Genomic DNA, 19544 nt, shown 5'->3' with positions numbered 1-19544 from the left:
TGTGTGAGGCAAGCTGTGTTATTAGCAAGCCCTAGCACACTGCAGGAGTTTTAGAACAAATTCCTTACTAAAGACAAAATCTACTCTTTAAACACATACAGAATTTTTTATTTAGTATGTTTGACTAGTATTTGTATTTCTTATTTTAGTGTAATTGTTGGATTCATTAGTGCTTATTTATAACCTCTAAAGTAAATTCAGGTAACGTATTTAGATGTAGGCTCCTATGGTGCTGAAATCTACTTCTGATACATTTCTTCTATCATAAATATGTCTCATCTTTTTGTAGCCTCTGAAAAGCAGATGAAGTTAGTTTGCAGAGAGTCTTCTGAAGAACATCTCCAGCCCTTCAAGGAGAAATTAGAGGAATTCTTTCAGAAAGGTAACCACATCTGAAAAAAAAACTTATTGCCGAATAGTGTAGTGGTTTATAAAGTTATGTGTAATGTAAGCTGCATTAAATATCTGTTTCCTCTGAAAATTCCTGTGGATTATGTTCCTAATGCGCCTAATATATATTCATATATGTTGATATATGTTATACAGATCTTAGACATCACTTGTCAAAGCTAATCACTCCCTTGATCTCACCCATTTCCCACTGGTTATTTTGTGCTTTGTTCTTTATTATTATTTGTAGGAAAAATGAAAAATATATTAATCACAGAAAAAATTTAGGGAGGGAATTTAAAGCTTCAAAGACTTTTTTTTCAAAAAATTTAGAGGGAATATAAAGCTTCAAAGACTTAAAAAAGACAAGAGTGAAAGACACCCTCTTAGAGAAAGTCCACATATATACATGTCATCTTTCTCCCTAGTGTGGGCTTATGAACTGACTTATTCATATTTAAGGATTTTTGTCTTGCATGAGACAGAAATAAGCATTAAAAAAAGTGATTTACCCGTTAGAGTCTGGAGGCAGTGGGTGAAAACCAAGGTGCGATTTGGTGCTCAACTGAAGACAATGTAAATGCAGGTTGCTGTTGAAAATAGCATTGCTGCTCCTTCCTGTTTCTTGTACTGTGTTCCCTATCGCCTGCTTCTGCCAGCACCATTGCTTCTGCAGTTGTGGAAAATATATGCAGGAAGAGATTTTCCCCCCTCTCCTTATAGGAGTACAATCTTCTTGGGTAAACAAAAAAAAATCTGTATTTTTGACAGAGATATTAGAATTGTTAAGAATTTAATTGTATTTCTCATAGAAATGGTGAACAGTTTAACAATTTACTATCTGAGAAGTCAGTTAAACTATCTGAATCTGCTCATCCAGACAGAATATTAGTGATCGTTCCAATTATTGTAGTAATTTATTAATTAGCTTGATCCTTTTTATGAAGGTTTTCCTAATGTCTTTTTAATAACTTTGTTTCATTAGGCTGTCTTGTGTAAATACTTTGACAATAGAAAACAGGCTATTTCAAAAGTAGCAGTTAAATTGTACAGCTAAATAAGCTGATATTCTCCTTTACTGTTCTCCTAGGCCATGGAGTTCAAAGGATATACTTATTCGATATATTTTTTTTAGGTGCAAGCGTATTTGGACAGTATTTAAGCAGCAAATTCCTCGCCACAGAATTTTTAAAACAAAAAATGTAATGGAAATCTTGATGTCACTGCAGGACAGTTTCATTGTCTTTCTAATGTATTCAATTGGAAGTTTTCACTTACAGTTTAACAATAATATCAAGATTGAATTAGTACTAAATATGTGTGTATATATATTTATATATATATATATATATATGTTTGTTTGTATTTCTACAAACCATTATGATCTCCAGCATGTTTCTTGATCTAGCTTGCCAAAATATTGTAATAATCAGTTTTGCCCAGGTCTTGCCAGGACCCTGACCAAATGGTGTCTTCCACAATGGTATCACAGATTCTGTAATTCTTGCTGCACCCTGGATCTCACAAGGACTCTTGTGGTTTGTGCAGTTGGCAGCTTAGCACCACTCAGCTGTTTGCTTGCTGCCCCTCCATGGGGAGGCAAGGAGAGGGTGGAAGGTTGAATGAAAGAAAACTAGTGAATTGAAATACAGACAATTTAATAGGGAAAGCAAAAGCTGTGTGAACAAGCAATGCAAAATATGGAATTCAATCAACTCCTTCCCATCAGCGAACAAGTGTTCAGCCATTTCTTAGAATCATTAAAGCTGGAAAAGACTTCTTAAAAATTATCAAGTCCAACCATTAACCTAACATTGCCAGTTCTACTACTAAACCATGTCCCTGCGCACAACATCTACACTCTTTTTGAATTCTTCCAGGGATGGTTATTCCACTACTCTCCTGGGTAGCCTGTATCAGTACTTGATAACCCTTTCAGTGAAGAAATTTTTCCCAGCATCCAGTGTGAACCTACCCTGACACATCTGTCCTGTCACTTGTTACCCTAGAGAAGAGACTGACCTCCCTATGCTCTCTGGGAGTTGTAGAGGGTGATAAGGCCTCTCCTGAGCCTCCCTTTCCCCAAGCTAAACACCCCCAGTTGCCACAGCTGCTGCTCATTGGACTTGTTTTCCAGATCCTTCCGCAGCTCCACTGCCCTTCTCTGGAAACTCCATCACCTCAAGGTCTCTCTTGTGTGAGGGGCCTAAAGCTGAATGCAGGATTCAAGGTGTGGCCTCACCAGTGCCAAGTACAGTGTGTTTTATCACTTCCCTAATCCTGTTGGCCACAGTATTTCTAAGTTCCATTTAGAACACACATTTCTGAATTTCACATTACCAGGAAAGCAGGATTTCATTACACATAACCTCTACTTAGGAAGACAAGCATCAAAACTCTGAATTTCTCCCCTGCTTCCTCCTTCTTTTCCCAGACTTATTTCTGAGCATGATATTATGTGGTATGAGTTATCCCTTTGATTGATTTGGCTTGGCCCCTCCCAACTTCTTGTTCATCCCCAGCATACTTTCTGAATATCAGCATCAGAAATAGAGAAGGCCTGAATGCTGTGCAGGACTGTTCAGCAACAGCTAAAACATGGATGTGTTATCAACACTCTTTTGGTCACAAATCCAATTTACAGCGCCATAGGAGTTCCTGTGAAGTTAGCTCCAGACCTGCCAAAACCAGCAGAAGGAACAGCAAATCATATCAACACGGTCTTAAAAAATAAAGACAACCTAGTACCTGGTTTCTCTTGCAATACTGAGCTACCCTTTTTATCATACTACACTTTCTTATGCGTGGAATATTATAAAAGTACCCAGTTGATATTGGAAGAAGACTAGTTCTGCTTTAGAAAAAATAGCAATTAAATTGTGCATTATCATTTCAAATAGAAAAACACACTCTTCTAAATATTTTCTCTGTTTATGCCTATTGGGGTGAAAATTGTGGTATATTTATCTTTGTCAGTGTGACAGAAAATTTTATCCTTATATGTGTGAATAATGTATATATTTTTTTTAAAAGAGAGAGAGAGAGAATACATTCCTGCAGCTGTCCTGGGACAGTGAGTTCTATATATTACACTTATTGGGACACTTTTTAGTGAGGTTTTTTGTATACTAGAAGGAGAAAAACCCCCTGGATTAGTCACTTGTCCACTTTTTCTCATGTTCTCTTGTTCTTCTTCTGTTTTATAATGTTATGCTTTATGGTATCTAATCAGACGCACCTAATTTTGTATCATTTAACTTCTAATCTTTTGACATCTTAATTCTACCTTATTCTGAGATGAATTTTCAGTAGGTTGTCAGATTCTACAATGATTGACTCTATTTTTCTGTCAGTCACCTGATTGATTTGAATCTTTATAATGGTGTATGGTACTTTCTGGGGCATTAGAATGGAAATCCTATAGAATTCCACATCAAAGATAGGGAAAAATAACACAGAAATCCATCTTGATTAATGGCACTAGAATAGGCGTTGGGCAAATGTCAAGGTCAGAGGTGTCTGCAAACTCAGCTGCTTCTCTGAAATTAGCTGATAATACTGAGCATCCAATAAGTGTCTGTTTTCAGTTTTGTTTGTTTAAGAAAGAGTTGTGGCTGGTTTAGCAAACATAAGAAAAAATTGTTATCTTTCTGCCAGCTCACAGCAAGTATTCAAAACTCAGATGCTTTTCTGAAACGTCTGGCTTGAAAATAGGGCTGGAACTCATAGATATTGAGGTTTTTCCCACACGCGCAATTCCCATCATTTCTAGCCAATGTGAAGTTGGAAATACTGTAAGGAAAAAAAAATCCTGGTTTGCTTATACTGAAGTGTCTACATTTCCTAATTATAATTAATACCAATTAAATCTAATACTTGCTGTGTTGTAACAAAAAACACTGAGAGTGTTATGGAGACTGACATTCTAAAATGCTAGAGGGGATAAACTGTACTTCTGCTGATGTCAGTGCTGGTTTGTATAACTGCATGTAATGTAGCCCAGTGCCTTCAGCAGGGAATTAGGTGCCAGAAGCTTTCGGTTCTATTCCCAGTTTAGCTACTTTATATGTAATGGTAGCAGTTGGTTAATATCCTTTTCAGAGAGTGCCCATCTTTCCTGAGACACAGAATGTTAAATAATGATTCTTGCTAGTTTTTGTAGTGAAAGATAATCTTTGTCAAGTACTTAGTGAATCCCACATTAAAGACATCTTGTGTAAACTGTCTTAATGCTTCACTAGCTGTATTTGATATGCCTATGCTTTTTGAAAAAGGCTTAGATTATTCACAAAGTTGAAATAATCTTTAGTAAATCTAATTATATGCAACAATTACATTCGTTTTCCTATGGTATGGAGACCTACTGATTATTATAAATTAGTATTCACTTACTGTATTTCCATTGAAATTACTGTATGGGGCGATTAAAAATATGTTCATAATTATTTTCCTTTTAAATTGCCATGATAGGCAAGAAGGTCTTTGAAAGTATGAAATTAATGTGTGGTCTGGAATGCTCTTTAGTTCATTAAATTCTTGCTCAGAATTCCTTAGAAGAAAACTCCTCTTTTGATATGAAACTATCTCTCACAAAAAAAAAATCAGAATACTTAGATGACCATGAGAAAGATGCAAACTACTCTATTTTGAAAAGGAGAAAAAAAGATTTTTGTTACTGTGCAGCTCACTAGAAGGGCTATTAACCATTGGTGTTTTCCATAGTGTTTCTTATTCTCCTTGTGCATTCCTTCAAGAATAATACAAACCAGAAAGTAAATGACATACAGGAGTAGGCGACTAATGTTAATTAAATTTATTTCTTATTTTGCCACCTGACTATTTAGTCTTGTTTGTCCATTCTAGTAAATGTAGAAATAGATAGCACACATTCATGCAGGATCTTGCAAAATATGTTTCCAAATTCTTCTTCATTGGGTCCAGGTTTAATCTGGGCTTGGGTTCCTCGCTCATGAACTGGAATGTGAAAACGAAGTCTTTATGCTTTGTAGCAGTTAGCGTAGGAAAAGTATATCTGCTTCTCTTCATTTCTCTAAGAATAAAGCATCTTGATGACGAAGACTCTGCTACTAGAGGAATTCATTTAATTTAGAACAGAGTCAGGGAAGTGAGTAGTCTGATGTCAAAACAGAACAGTTTTTGAATTTCATTAGTAGTGGAAAGTAAAGCTATTTGGGAAGGGGCATGATACACTGACGTGACCAAGGTAACAAGCAAGATGGAGAAGGAGTGATTTGTTCAGATAGAGTCATCTATTGAGATTAATCCTGAAGAAAAAGAAATTGTTCTATGTTTAGAATTCTAGCCTAACATTTGGGAAACATTGGTAAGATTAATTGCTTTGCTACAACTGCTGTGTGTTGTATACTGCATAAAAGGTCAACATTGTGCTATCTATGGGACTATGCAATAGAAAAACAGTCGTAGACCAAACTAGTCACCAGAGCATTATGTCAGGAGCTAGTGAGCTTTTCAGACAAGCTTAGCAAGCATATGGAAACAGTCCACAAATCCACTTTTAACTGCTGAGTGATTTCACCTTAATAATTTTAGCCAGGCTGCAGTAGCTACCTGGGCGTGCATCCAGTCCAATGCACTTTCAAATGGATTTCTAGTTTAGAACAGGAATTTTGAGCCACATTTCCTTATCTGCCTGTTGATATGCACCACAGAGCATTGTTGAGGTAGTCCATTGGGAAAGAAGGTAAGAAATAAATTCTATTAAGAAGGCCATGAAAGCTGGAGCTGAGTTGGGGCTGTTCAGCCAGGAGAAGAGAAAGCTCTGAGGAGACCTTACAGCAGCCTTCCAGTATCTAAAGCAGGCTACTAGGGCTGGAGAGGGACTTCTCACGAGGATATGTAGAGACAGGACAAAGGAGAATGGCTTGAAACTGAAAAAATGTAGGTTTAGATTAGATAATAAGAGAGAAATTCTTCACAGTAAGGTTGGTGAGGCGCAGGAACAATTTGTCCAGAGAAACTGTGATTTGCCCCATTCCTGGAAGTGTTCAAGGCCAGGTTGGATGGGGCTCTGAGACACTTAGTTTACTTGTTCCAACCAGCCCATGGCAGCAGAGTTGGAACTAGGTGTCCTTTAGGGTCCCATCCAACCCAAACAGTTTTATGAGTCTATGATAAAAGATAGCAGGTGGCCAACTTTGAATTTCTTGTTCATCATTTCCTACTTGTTCATCAGTATGCAAATATTCTCTCCAAGATGTTCTTCTTGTGCTATAGCTGCTCATACATGGTGATTTATGCTTCTCATCTAGTAGCATCTATTGTATTAACCCTGGAAAAGGTTTTATAAACTTTTATTAGTTTATAGCCCTGTACATATTTTGGATGTAGGAGGATAATAGCATAGTTGATTATATGACAGGAAAAAAAGTATTTCCACTCAAAATTGCTGCTTTTCTCTCAAAGCAGTCTATAAATTATGAAGCAAGATGTTAATGTCATTAAGCAGTAGTGAATCAGAAGTCAAGAACACTCCAAGGCACCATTTTTCCAAGATAAAATAATACTTATTTTTTCTCTCTTACTGTCATCAGGACATACCTTTATACATCTTACTACAGTCAAAGATTAGGAAGAAAATTGCATTTTCACTTATTTTCTTTCAAAGTGTGACAATATTATATTGTTTTTAAGACAGATACAGAGATTATCTTTTAAGTTGTTACTCAAAGCAGTTATCTGGTGAAGCTTGTCTGTAATGACATCCCAAAATATCAGAAACCTCTGGGAACTATTTAAAATTCTTGATTCTCTGCAATAAAATTACAGCTTTTCTCTCCAAAAACATTAACTGAAAGAAAGAGTAATATTCTAAAATTGTATATGGAATTATCACATACTTGTCTTCCCACTTGTGTTGTACTCTTCTGCTCTAAAATACATGTCAGATTATAGTACTTATGTTGCATTTTATTTGTAAAGCACTTGAATGTTTTAATGCTGAACAAGTGAAGTAAGAAAATCAAGAATCATTTTTAAGAACACTGTTACATTTCAGTAACAGCTGTCTGCTAAAATACCATGTGTAAACAACAGCAGAAGAGCAATAGCACTTGCGAGGATCTTATGATTGACCGGATTTTTCTTACCTGCAAGTATGAAGCTGCTTCTGTCAGCTAAAAAATTTATCTCAGAACAGATAACCATTCCTACAAAGCATGAGACTCTTCCAGATTGTGTGACTATCCGCTCTGCATATCAAATACTGCTTCTTCCTCTTGTGAATAAAATGTACAGATATGAAGACTTTAACTTCAAAGCTTTATTTCTGTTCTACTTATCGTAACTTCTTTTTCATTTCATTTGTTTTCACTGAGATGTTTTATTATCTCTGCCACACATATGCATTTCTCACATTAAACAGTGTGGGAGGATATTTATGTCCAGTGTCAAACATGAAAAATTTGACATACTTCCTTGCAGTGATAATGTTTGCTTAAAACTTTTTATGCTTCCCAGCAATGACATTACAGACCAGGCAAAGTTTGTGTTCAGATCTGGAACACTGTTTTATATGCCAGAAGCAGAATTACTTTAATCTTTCAAACTTTGTGATAGACATAACTGTTTTCGTCACTCAAAAGATCATTATTTTTAAACAGATGAAAGAGTGATTTACATAAATTGGCATGAGTCTGCAAAGCACAGAACCTTACTGCTGGGTACTCTGAGATTATATAGTTAGACAATAGCCCCAGTCCATAAGACACCAAATAAGTTGTCCTGGAATGTGATTGCATCCATATGCCTCCCAAGTAATGCAACACTGACAATGAACTGATTCAAAGAACAAGAATTTTCTCTGAAGTGAGTATTTTCTCCCACCCTACCAGAAGAATTATCAACATCAAAGTCCTAAAAATTGGTGTTAATTACAGCTATAACTTTTCAAGAAACTCTCAATTTATTATTTTTGAAGCAGATGTACATCAAATTACTATAGCCAGTTTCACTGTATCACTACTTCCTATAGAAATTGTGAGATTACACTCTATTATAATGTATATTATGGATGTAATTTAGAAGAACTGGTAATTGAAAATGCAGTGTTATCTCCTCTTAGAAAACAAGGAGTAAATCTATAGAAAACAGTTCCTTCCAACTTCCTTTCAATTTGATTGTGGTATACTGAATTACCGTGGCTGTTACAAAGTCACTGGCATGTCATGGTAGAGACGGATTAATAGCAGCTAAGTGACATAATGAATGTTAGTGTTAATGCCTTCTATTTAGTACAAAATTATTATGTATATGATAATTATGAAATCCGTTCCTAGAATTACTGATGCCTTTACTGTAACCACTATCAGCTATTTGGAATTCAACATCCTCTTTAAATTCTCATTGTAACCTCTGTTTTCTGTTAAAATCCACTGTATTTCTTCCATTCTCTTTATCATAGGCTTAGAGGTAAACCTTTATATGTTGGCTTTTCATAGGGATCCTGTTAGGCTTTTCTTTTTTTTTTTCACTATGCTCTTAGGAATCTCCTGCATGATCTTCTATTTATCTTTTTTTCCTTTTGAGTCTTCATGTTCTGATATTCAAAGTCAGAACTGAACAGATAGAATTTAAATCTTGTCAAAGCTTCATCGAAGGAAATGAAGATGTTCACTGATTCATTACTTTAGATTATATAACTTATGAGCAGTTGTTTACATATATGGAAGATACTACTGCAAGGAAAGAGCAGAGCCAAGAAATGGAAAGGATTGGATAGAAGAGATTCATGCACTTAAATAATGAAAGGCCCAAACACACTTGGTCTCAAGAGACCCCAGTCTCTTAACCTCACAATGGTCACTCTTACCTTGTGTTTTGTCCCCTGTGCTCTGTAATTTCACACCATTAAGCCTGGAAAAGCCCTTCAGTGCACCATATCATACAAACTGATTATGACAATAATCATTAATTGCATGCTTAATCTGGTATGCAATTACATGGAATTTCTCTGTAGACTTCTGTAATTTTGGTATGTTAATACTTTTCCTCAATTTTTTTTTTGGACCTGTGCAAGCACATGAATATCCTGTTTTAGTGTTTTTGAGAATGATTGATAAAAATACTAGATACTGAACATTTCATCAAGAAATTTAAGCTCTCTGTGTTAGATTCCTTTATGGTGTGAGCTCTGATTTCCTTTTAAGCAATAAGAACAGGTAAAACCTGCAGTCTTGTTGAACAGGATAGACCATTGTTTTGAGAACAATAATATGAATTACAATGTTCATAGGGCAGTTATCATAAATTTCAAGCTAGTTAAAGTACATAGCACCAGATTGCTCTCAAAATTGAGGAATAACAGAGTAAAACCATATGGATAATACAGTATTGTGAGATTACAGCTGTGATTAAAGACAGACTTCTCCAAAATGTAAAAAAAGAGTCTGATTTCAGGTCATCATTCAACCTTTTCTGTAAATTCTCTGATACTTCTGTGCCTAAATACTTCAGATGCCAGGGCAAGATATTTAAAAAATTTACCTTTGTCCTGTGAGGAGCCTTTACCATGCTTTTGAACACCTTGAGGTGGAGAAATCAGAAGTTTTATTTCTCTTAAGAGATGTATGTATGAAATTTATTGGAACCGTACTTCTTTCATGGCATATAAATCAATTCAAACTTTTTAGCATAAGAATTTTTGGGCTATCTAAACATTGTCCCAAGTCAACCATTTTGAAAGTGCCAAAAAGTAGCTTTTAAGTACTTCAGCTTCTGAACTGACTTCAGGATATAACTGTTTGTACAAAGCATGTGTATGAAGTCTTGGGAATGTCTTACAGTCTGAAATGTCCCTCCACAAAGTGTTGCCATCTTCCATGGAACAGAATGTGGTGTTACAGAGGTTGCTGGTGCCACAGGACAGGCAGGAATACCTGACTGGACACAACGGTGTGTTTTCTCTGGCCAAGCAGAAATCTTCAAACATTAAAGAATATCATGCTAAAAGGACAAACTGCTCTATAAAATGTGTTTAGTTTGATTATCTATGGAGTTATCAGTACAGTTTATCAGTAAATGTTTAGTGTGTGTTTCCTTACCTTCAATTTGACATGAATGGCTTGACTCACCATTGACTTGAAGTGGAATTGGATAGGGCATATGTTAAAGATTATTAAGCTTTATGCTTCAGGAATTCTTTCCTTACATGTAATTGGGCAGCTCCTAGACCAGAGAGTCCCCAGGTTTAATGAGGAGAGCTAATTCTATGATGTCTATTTGAAATAATGGTAGGGGAACTTAGACTGTTCTCCCTTGACTGTTCTTTCTTTTAAATTCCAGTCATTTTTCATTATAATGTAATTTGATACAGATTTGGTTTTGTCATGAATGAAGTAAATTTTCTCAGGATTTAAAATTTCTTTTCAAATTTCTGAAATTTTTTTAGAGTAAGTTGCCCTTTTCAATACTTGATGTAAAGAATATCCTGTGGTTATAGATGCAGATGAACCGAATTCCAAAGTATGTTATTACTTTCACCTGCATATGATTTGTTAACTTTTAATTTTTTTATTTAATTTAAATTTTAAAACTTTCTTATTCCAATAGAGACAAAAACTAAGAGGAATTAAGCTCATTATGACTGTTATGTTACGACATAAGAATTTAGATGCAAATTTTTCATGTTCTCGTTCTCAGAAATAGTGTTTGTGTGGTTCAAGAGACAATATCAAATCAAAATGGAAGTCAAAGCTTTAACTATGACTACAATTATATTTAACTCTTCTACTAATGGGAGAGTTGGGATTGCCTTTTGCACATATCTACTGCTATTATTGAGTAAAAGCCATTTCCAAGAGATAGGAGGTATCTCATAAACACAGAGGTAATAATAAAGGCCTAGAGGTACAGCAAGCACAAAGTCTGCAGTGATGTGCTGAGATGGTGCGCTCACATTCCCTGGTCTTGTTATCCAATACTTATGTCCCCTTCTTTCCTTTTATATGAGAATAAACATATACATTTTAAAATATTTCCATACACTGCAGGGAAAAAATTCTATGCTCCCAGCATAGAGTCAGTAGAAAATAAGCAAGCTGTAAAACACCAAAATAGATCAGGTAGATGCAGTAATAACTCTTGTTATTTTCCCAGTCTGAAATTAGGCTGAGATTTATTTTTTTATATACACTCTCATTTTTCTCATCATGGTTGTATCTGAGTACTTTCAAGGAATGAATCAAATGACCTGACTAATGTGTCACATATGCTTTACTTTTCCCAAGATCTCCCCATAAGGAGAATAGTAGGTTTGTAGGTTTTTATTTAGAAATTGAGAGATCCTATTATTTTTAGATACAGTCTTCTAAGTGTTTATCACAAAGAAGACAAACTCAGAAAAATATCAGTGCTTTTTATTTGAATGCAGTTTGGTGTTTCTTGTTTCTTCATCATAAAAAAGAATCCTAACAAAATACTTTTTAATGTTAGTATCCTGTATTTTATTTGTGGTGAGAAGGAGAAATACTCCAGGTCCAAGTTTGCCTCTTTTTTACATTTTATTTCAAATTGCAGGCTTTTCAAATTAGTAACTAGATAAATTTTCCTACATAAGTTGAAGTTCTAGAAAATCTTTGAGTTAAAAACAAGAATTAATGCATTGTAAGTAGGAAATAATTTGACCAATATTTGTTATTTTGTAGAGGAAATTACAATATTTTTGTTTAAGAAAGTATTGAGCCTATAAGTATTTTTAACTATTTGTCATAACTATTTGTTTAGAATTTACATTTTTCAACAGAAGGGATTTTTCTATTGCTGTTCTCTTTAATTAGAAGTAATAGGACACCCATGTCTTTTCATAAAAGCATATGTGATTTTAGAGGAATATATTTTCTTCATTTTTGTTCTTGTTTAATTCTACCTATTTAAACTTCATGTTCCTCAAGCTGAATCTTAGGGTTTTACACTAAATATGAATCTTTTTAAACAATATTGCTATTGGTTAAAAATTTAGAATTTTATTGAAAGATTTTTTCTTTCTTGTTCAATGCATACAAATTTTTTTTCTTACAAGATCCTGGTGGGTGTTCTTCAAATTCAGTTTTGATTCAGGTGTTAAGAAGACTAAATTAAACTTCAGAGGCCAAACAACATCAGATTTAGTGATATTAATAGATAAATGTGGGTAAGTTTGCTGTATATCTTCTTATAATTGATCTATAGTTTAAGAAGACATTTTCAGAGAAAGGGTTGTTTGTTTGACACATTTCACATCATTAAAATGCAGTTACAGATTCTAAAAAAAATAGGCAAAATCTACCTTAATAATTTCACTTTGCTTTTAAATGTGAATATCCAATATCAATACTTAGAGTTAATTTGATTTTCATTTTTATTTTATTTACCCTTAAGTATGGGTATCTGTGTATTTGAAAATCTGTAGTCTAAAGGGCTGAGCAAAAAGGGAAAAGTGATTGTCATACTTACAAGCAACACTTTTTAGAAGGTCAAAATGATTCAATTCATTCTCAATAATGCAGTTTTTCTGTTCATGCTTTTTATTGACAGCCTTTGTTTCTTAAAGAAATTTCATTGCTATTTTTCTGTTTAAAGAGAAACATAGCAAAGAAACAGATGTGTCCCACATAAAATATGCAATAAATCTTGTCTCACAAATTCTTTGCTCTGAACTTTCTGACAGAAACTGTCAAATATCCACTTTAATTCTAGTATAAAATGTTCGCTTTGTGTCATGGCGCCAACCACCATATGCTGGAATAAAGTCAGTAACCAGCAATAAAAAAAGGCAACGTATGCACCTTTGAAACAGTACAAGCAATCAACAGTGAGAAAGGTCTATATAAATCTATGGAGAATTAATCTCAGCTTTGCCACTATCCTGCTGTGCATTTACAATGAGACTTTGCTCCCGACCACCAGAAGTGGCGAACTTTGCAGAGGAGTGTATCCTAATGAGGGGGAAATGCAGGGAAAACAAAGCAGCGGCTTTTAACCCCCCGCCCCCAAGGTTTGGATCACCTAGAAGAGCGTGTCCTAGTGTGTTCAAACGTGTGGGGCCACTACACATCACGGATTCCTGTGTTTTAGCTGATCATGTGAAACCAATCTTGACTGAGCTCAATCAGCAGAAATAACTTGAGCTTCATAAATCACTGTTATCATTCCACAGAAAGAGGCTTTGCTGTGGATTTTCTCTCCTCAAACTTTTCAGGCCACAAATTTCACACAGCTTTTCTGAAATTAGTTTAATTATATTTGTATAATTATTCATTCTTTACCCAAGAGATTAGCAGTTGGTTCACTATCAATTAATTTTTTTCCTCAATAGTACTCCTGTTTTTTTGAGATGACCTACTTCTTATTGGCTTTCAATAATCATTCAACTATTTAAAAATATTGTCCTTGGTATAAGAATGGGCCAACCTTCAATATTTTTACTTCTGCTTACAGAATGAGATTTTAGCTACAGATAATCTGGATAGTTAGTTTTCCCAGACACAGAACAGATTGGATTTAACCTTGTCCTCTTTGAAAGGATTAGAACTAATTTTTCAGTTCCGTAAACTGTTTAGATACATTTAGTCAGAGATTAATCTTGGAATTAAAACACAACATTATAGGTGTTTATTAGAAAGAAAGTAGAATTAGAAAATGTATCTCTCGAGTGCTGAGTATTAACATGCTTTAAAAAATAGTTATTATCTGGATCACCAAAGTGTGGGAGAATGTGAGATTAATGCCTTGATTACATTTTAACAGAATGGCGTTTCAAATAATTTAATTGAATGAATAAAATTGGAAAATGCAATGCTAACTCTTCTTTTGTAATTAATGCCTCCAGAATAAAGGAAAATAAGATTAGGGTTAGTCCTAGTTTTAATTAAAAAATTACTCTTTTGTATGGAAGCTAATTTTTGTTTAGTTTAAAAATCTTTCGCAAAATACAATAGAAGCATCATACTAAGAAACATACATTTTAAGAAATAAAAGAATTTATGAAAATAAATATAACTTTTTTTCTTCATGGTTAGCTTTAACGTTCTGGTAAAATGACCTTCAACACTTTGTTCTGGCACATTTATAGACAGTATTATCACTTTAAAAAGAAAACATAATTTCCTAGGTTTTTTATTACCTATGATAATAAACACTTTCTTGAATGTGTTGCTTGAGCATGTTCTGCTGGTATTGTGTGTCTCTCTGTGTGTGCAAGTGTCTGTAATTCATTATGTTTTCATAACATTAAAAATACTGAATCTAATATTTAACAATTTCTATATGGTAAACATTAATTTTTTTCTTGATGCATACCTAATATACAGATTGACAACTTATATTCCTGGTAACTTGTGGGATATTTGTTTGTTAAGAAGCTTTCCAAGACTGCACAGTGACTCTTTGTCCTGTAGGAACATTTATACATTCACGTCATTGGATGTGGGTTTCTTAGTTAAAAAAAACTTTTGCACCACTGCAGAGGAAAATAAACTTGTGAGAACTGTTTCAGGGAAGGGTGATTAAGACCTCATGGCAGCAAGTGTTCTGAAGATTGTTTTGAAAGGATTTAAGATGTCTATACCAGTATTTAAACTGTCTAAAAAAAATGGCATAGCCAAATTCCATGTTAAAAATGTGATGTATTTCCACTTAAAGAACAGATAAAAGAAACAAGGCTCATGTGATCACACTACTTTTTGATTATTCCCCTGCCAATAATTTTTAATGCATTGTCCAATTTTTACCAAATGTGACAAGGTCAAAATTGGTTAGAGATCCTGAGATATTAAGCTCTTAAAGTCTCAATAAAAATACAGGGCTAAATAGACAAGAGTGACCCTATTAGCCTTCCAGGGAGAGCAAGGCTGTATCATGAACTCACCCCTTAATTAAACATTAATGAATCCATCTGGGAACTAGCAGAAGGACAGACCCACAGTAGACCCAAGTTTCATTGATTTCATTCTCCCAGAGCTTCTTGTTTAACTGAAAGCATAGAGAAAAATCTCTTCATGGGACTGTTTTATGTGGGGATTTTTTGCATTGTGATAGAAAACTGTATTAGTCATACAGTCAAATACTTACATAGAATTCCCAGGCTGTCTGTTGAATTCCATGAGTTTATAAAGCCTACCAATTTGAAGTTAGTAACTGGCTAAAGACAGTTTATCAAGTAATACATATTGGAAAATTATTTGCTAGGAAGCTGTGTACAGAGCATATGAGTTTTTTTCACTATATCTGAAATGCAGCATTTTTATAAGGCAAAAAAGCACCAGCATGAGAATGGTGGACTGTAGTCATTGGAAATAATTTGCATTCATATTCAAATTTGAAATTTAATAGAGTTCAACAAAAAAAAAAACAGAAAATGTTTGACACTGGAGTATTCTCTCATGTTTGCTATGTTTATATATGGAATCAACTAAGTAATAAGAATTCTTTTGTTTAGAACTAAATGAAAAGTAATACTGTTTCTCAAAATACAAAGTTCTATTAGAAGTAACTCAATATAAAAATATAGAAATAGGAGAAAATTCAGGCTTTATGTATAACTCTAGACAGATAGATGTTTCTCAAGAATATATCTTCCTAGATCAGGATACACAACTCCTTAGAATTTTTGAAACATCATAATTTGTAAAAAATTTAAGATTATTCAGAAAACTTGCTCAATAATTAGAATTAAAAGTATAAATATCTGAAACTGCAGAATTATTTTTTACTGTGAGTACCTAATTTCAGAGGACTTCCATACCCTCTGCTGCTAAATTCTTTATTATATAATATGTTTTCAAAAAGTAAAACTGTTCTAAAATTAGATTCAATGTGTATGAAATGAAAAACTTCATTCTAGTAGCATATGACACTAGAGTAGAAAATTATTTTCCATGTCTTTAACAATTCCAAGGCCCCAATTTTCATACTGAGGACCCAGACTCACACTTGTTAGTCATACCATGTTTTTAAAAAACAATATATTCCAGGGTTTCAAAATTTTAAAAGTTAAGACAATCCATTGTCTGAATCTACATTCTTTTGCATTCATATGTGGATTTTTGTTAATACTTGTTTATTTGCACTTGGCATTTTTAAATTTGTTTTAAAGATGCTATTAATTTTATTTCCATTCCTTTAAAATTGACATTTCAAGAAAGCAGATTCTGGCAGTGTCAGGTATTAAAATACAATTTCGCATGTTATATAATATAATATAAATTATTGTATAACATTTGTAATGTGTTCTATTCTTGGCCTTTTATGTAGAGCCCAGTCTTTTTCTAGACAGTGAGATTACACTAAGAATAAGAAGATCAAATGAGTGTTGATGATACTTATGAACACTTTAATGAATTGTTAGTTACATGCTGTTGGCTTTGCTGTCATCAGTAAGGACAATAAAGGTTCATACTGCATTGAAAACTACAGATTGTTTAACATTCTGGATCAAGTTGTTGGACCTTTACTATAATAAAAGAATAGCTATATTCTTGACTATTATGTATTTAAACAGCCAAATTATCCAATTTGTCTAAATCTCAGAATTTATCTCCATGGCTGTATGATTACTCTGCGTGGCTGTGTGCTGTTGTACTGAGTCCAACTGGGATGGAGTTAATATTCTTCGTACCAGCTGGTGTGGGATTCGTGGCTAAAACAGTGTTGATTGTACAGAGGTGTTTTGGCTATTGTTGAGCAGCACTCGCCCATTGTCAGGGTGTTCTCTTTGTCCCACTCTGTCCCCTCAGTGATAGGTGGGCAAGAATTGGAAGGGGTCACAACCAGGACAGCTGACTCAAACTCAGCATTCCATGCATGTAGTGTTGTGCTCGGCAATGAAGGAGAGGACAGGATTTTGGGAGAGAGGTAGTATTACTCCAAAAGTGATGAGGCATCACTCTGCCCTTGCATCACTTCAGTTTTTTCTTCCTCTTTTCTTCATGTATTGAACTGTGTTTATCTTGACCCATAAGTTTTTGTCTTTTTGGCTCTCCCTATTGTCTCCTCTATCTGACTGAGGGGGAAGGGGGAAAAGTGAGTGAGTGGTTGTGGGGTGCATAGCTACTGGCCACAGTTAACCTATGATGATTCTAAAATAGCAGCCCTTGGGAAGAGGTTTAGATTGATTGTGGTAGTTCTTTGCAGCTCAGAGAAATGCCATGTGCTAGCAAGTGCATCCCTACAAAAATTTTGTTTTCCGTGATGCTACTTTTATGTCAATATGGCTTGAGTCAAGCATTTCCTAAAAATTAAATCTGCTCAAAAATTTTCAGTGTTAACAGATCTATTAAAATCAAAACCGAAGAAGGCTTATTTCATCCCACTCTAATCCTGCTGGTCTTAGTACTACCATAGTGCAGTGTGCTAGTACTTGGAACACATCAAGAATTTTGTTCAGAAACAGAAAAACTGTATAACTGCAGAGCTTTTGATTATCCTCTCTAGTCGTTTTGCCCACCTAGAACACCTTTGAGGTTTTTCTTCCACTCTCCAAAATCCTTGATTAAACAGGGTTATTAAACAATTTCTCTTGCATGACACTTGTACTTGAGGGTAGAAATAGATCTACTACACTCCTAGCCTGGGAGCCTTCTGGGTTCAACTTCTGAAACCCAAGTATATCACCAGTGATAATATCTAAGAGATTTGGATCTCTGTTTTCAAATGGTGATAATGCTTTCAAAGCATGGTTCACACTTTACAAAGACTTGAGAAAATAAGGTCAATTGTCGCTTGTTCTCCTAACATGATAATGTCCTAGAATGTGACTTTCCTCAGCTTGGGAAAAGATAACCTCTTGGGGGGTGTACTTTTCTTCCTCTGCCATTAAATCATGGGTTAGTATGTTTCTAGGATGGGGTTCATGTTTTGGCTACATTTCAACATGCCTACCTAAGAAGTTTTAGTTTTGACTAATGAGGAAGGTGGGTTCCCGTGAGACTAGAAATGTCATAATAATCTTTTGTCACTGTTTTAAGTCTCTATCCAGGCTTTATAAAGCTCCAAGAGGAATGTCAGTAGGGGTTTTGTTTTGGTTCATTGGTTGGTTTTGTTTTACACTTTTAAGGTTGAGTTTTGGTTGGTTTTTTTTTTTTTTGGTCTATGTCTTATTATAGATTCTGTCTTAACTGTGATTGATTGGAAGACATGAGTCAGAAAAGACATATCTCCCTCCTCAAGGGAAAAAAATCAAATACCTTGTTTTAGGCTGGTGTTTTTCCTATGCAGAAAACACTATAATTTACAAAGCAGTCTCCTGAAGTTCTTGAAGCATATGTTCTTGAAGCATATATTTTTGAATCACAGGAACTCAGCCTTGGAATATAAAATTAAGAGTTCTGGTATCTCCACCCTAATGGGTAGTTGCTACAGTTTTCTTTTAATTGTGGAAATTTTCACTGCTCCAAAATGCTTTAAAAATTTGTAAAAACTTTATGCATTAGATCTTTCAATTATGAAAGTAGTAGAATACTGAAAAACAAAAGAAAAGCTGTAATGTGTCCAACTAAATCAATACGCTTGAGCGAGTTATCATTCTTAAGTGCATTTATATATTTAAGGTCTGAGAGAAATACCAGAAAACTTGTTTAGTCAGACTCAATGACTAGATATTTTCACTAGAGGGGCAGAAGTAACTAAGAGACTTTTGTGTAGTTGTGGCTACCCATTTTTCTTTGTCTTTCTTTGTCTTTCCCTGCACTTTTCTTAGTGCATCATCATTCTCTGGTTGCCTCTGTTAGTTACTGACCTTCTCAATTTTCAGTTGTTGCTAGTATCCAGTATTTTCTTTCCTTTGTTCTTTAGAGATCTGTTTCATAGTAGCCTGATGCATGAAGAGGTATTGGCTGTGTTGTAACTGGAAGCTGCTCTGCATACATTAGACCTGTTAAAAAAAATGTTTTCTGGTAATTTCTCATTTTTAATATAGTGTTTCATGTACTCTTCCATCCTCAAAAAGTAGAATATTTAGACAGAATAAATTGGAGAATTTTTTTACCATTTCACTCTAATACTACTTCACTTTTTAAACTGTTAGATGATCATGAATCTTCATGCTGACATCTGCATTTCAGTAAAAGGAAGTCATCACAAATATGTGATTCATCAGGCAAATTCATTAGATGATCCATCTCATGTATTCAAAGATGTCTGAA

The 19544-nt window shown here is 34.5% G+C and overlaps 1 protein-coding gene across 1 annotated transcript in view; it reads left to right on the top strand.

Moving 5' to 3' along the window:
* Positions 1–19544, top strand: part of FMN1 (formin 1) — a 122827-nt gene that overhangs the window by 85531 nt on the left and 17752 nt on the right. The window contains exon 13 of the mRNA XM_005417514.2: positions 290–382. Coding sequence (XP_005417571.1) covers positions 290–382 — 93 coding nt within the window. The remainder of the gene's footprint in view (positions 1–289; positions 383–19544) is intronic.

The sequence above is a fragment of the Geospiza fortis genome, unplaced genomic scaffold (assembly GCF_000277835.1).
Source record: "Geospiza fortis unplaced genomic scaffold, GeoFor_1.0 scaffold54, whole genome shotgun sequence".
Classification (NCBI taxonomy): Eukaryota; Metazoa; Chordata; class Aves; order Passeriformes; family Thraupidae; genus Geospiza; species Geospiza fortis.
The sequence above is the reverse complement of the archived record's forward strand: the minus strand, read 5'-3'. Positions and strand labels throughout refer to the sequence as shown.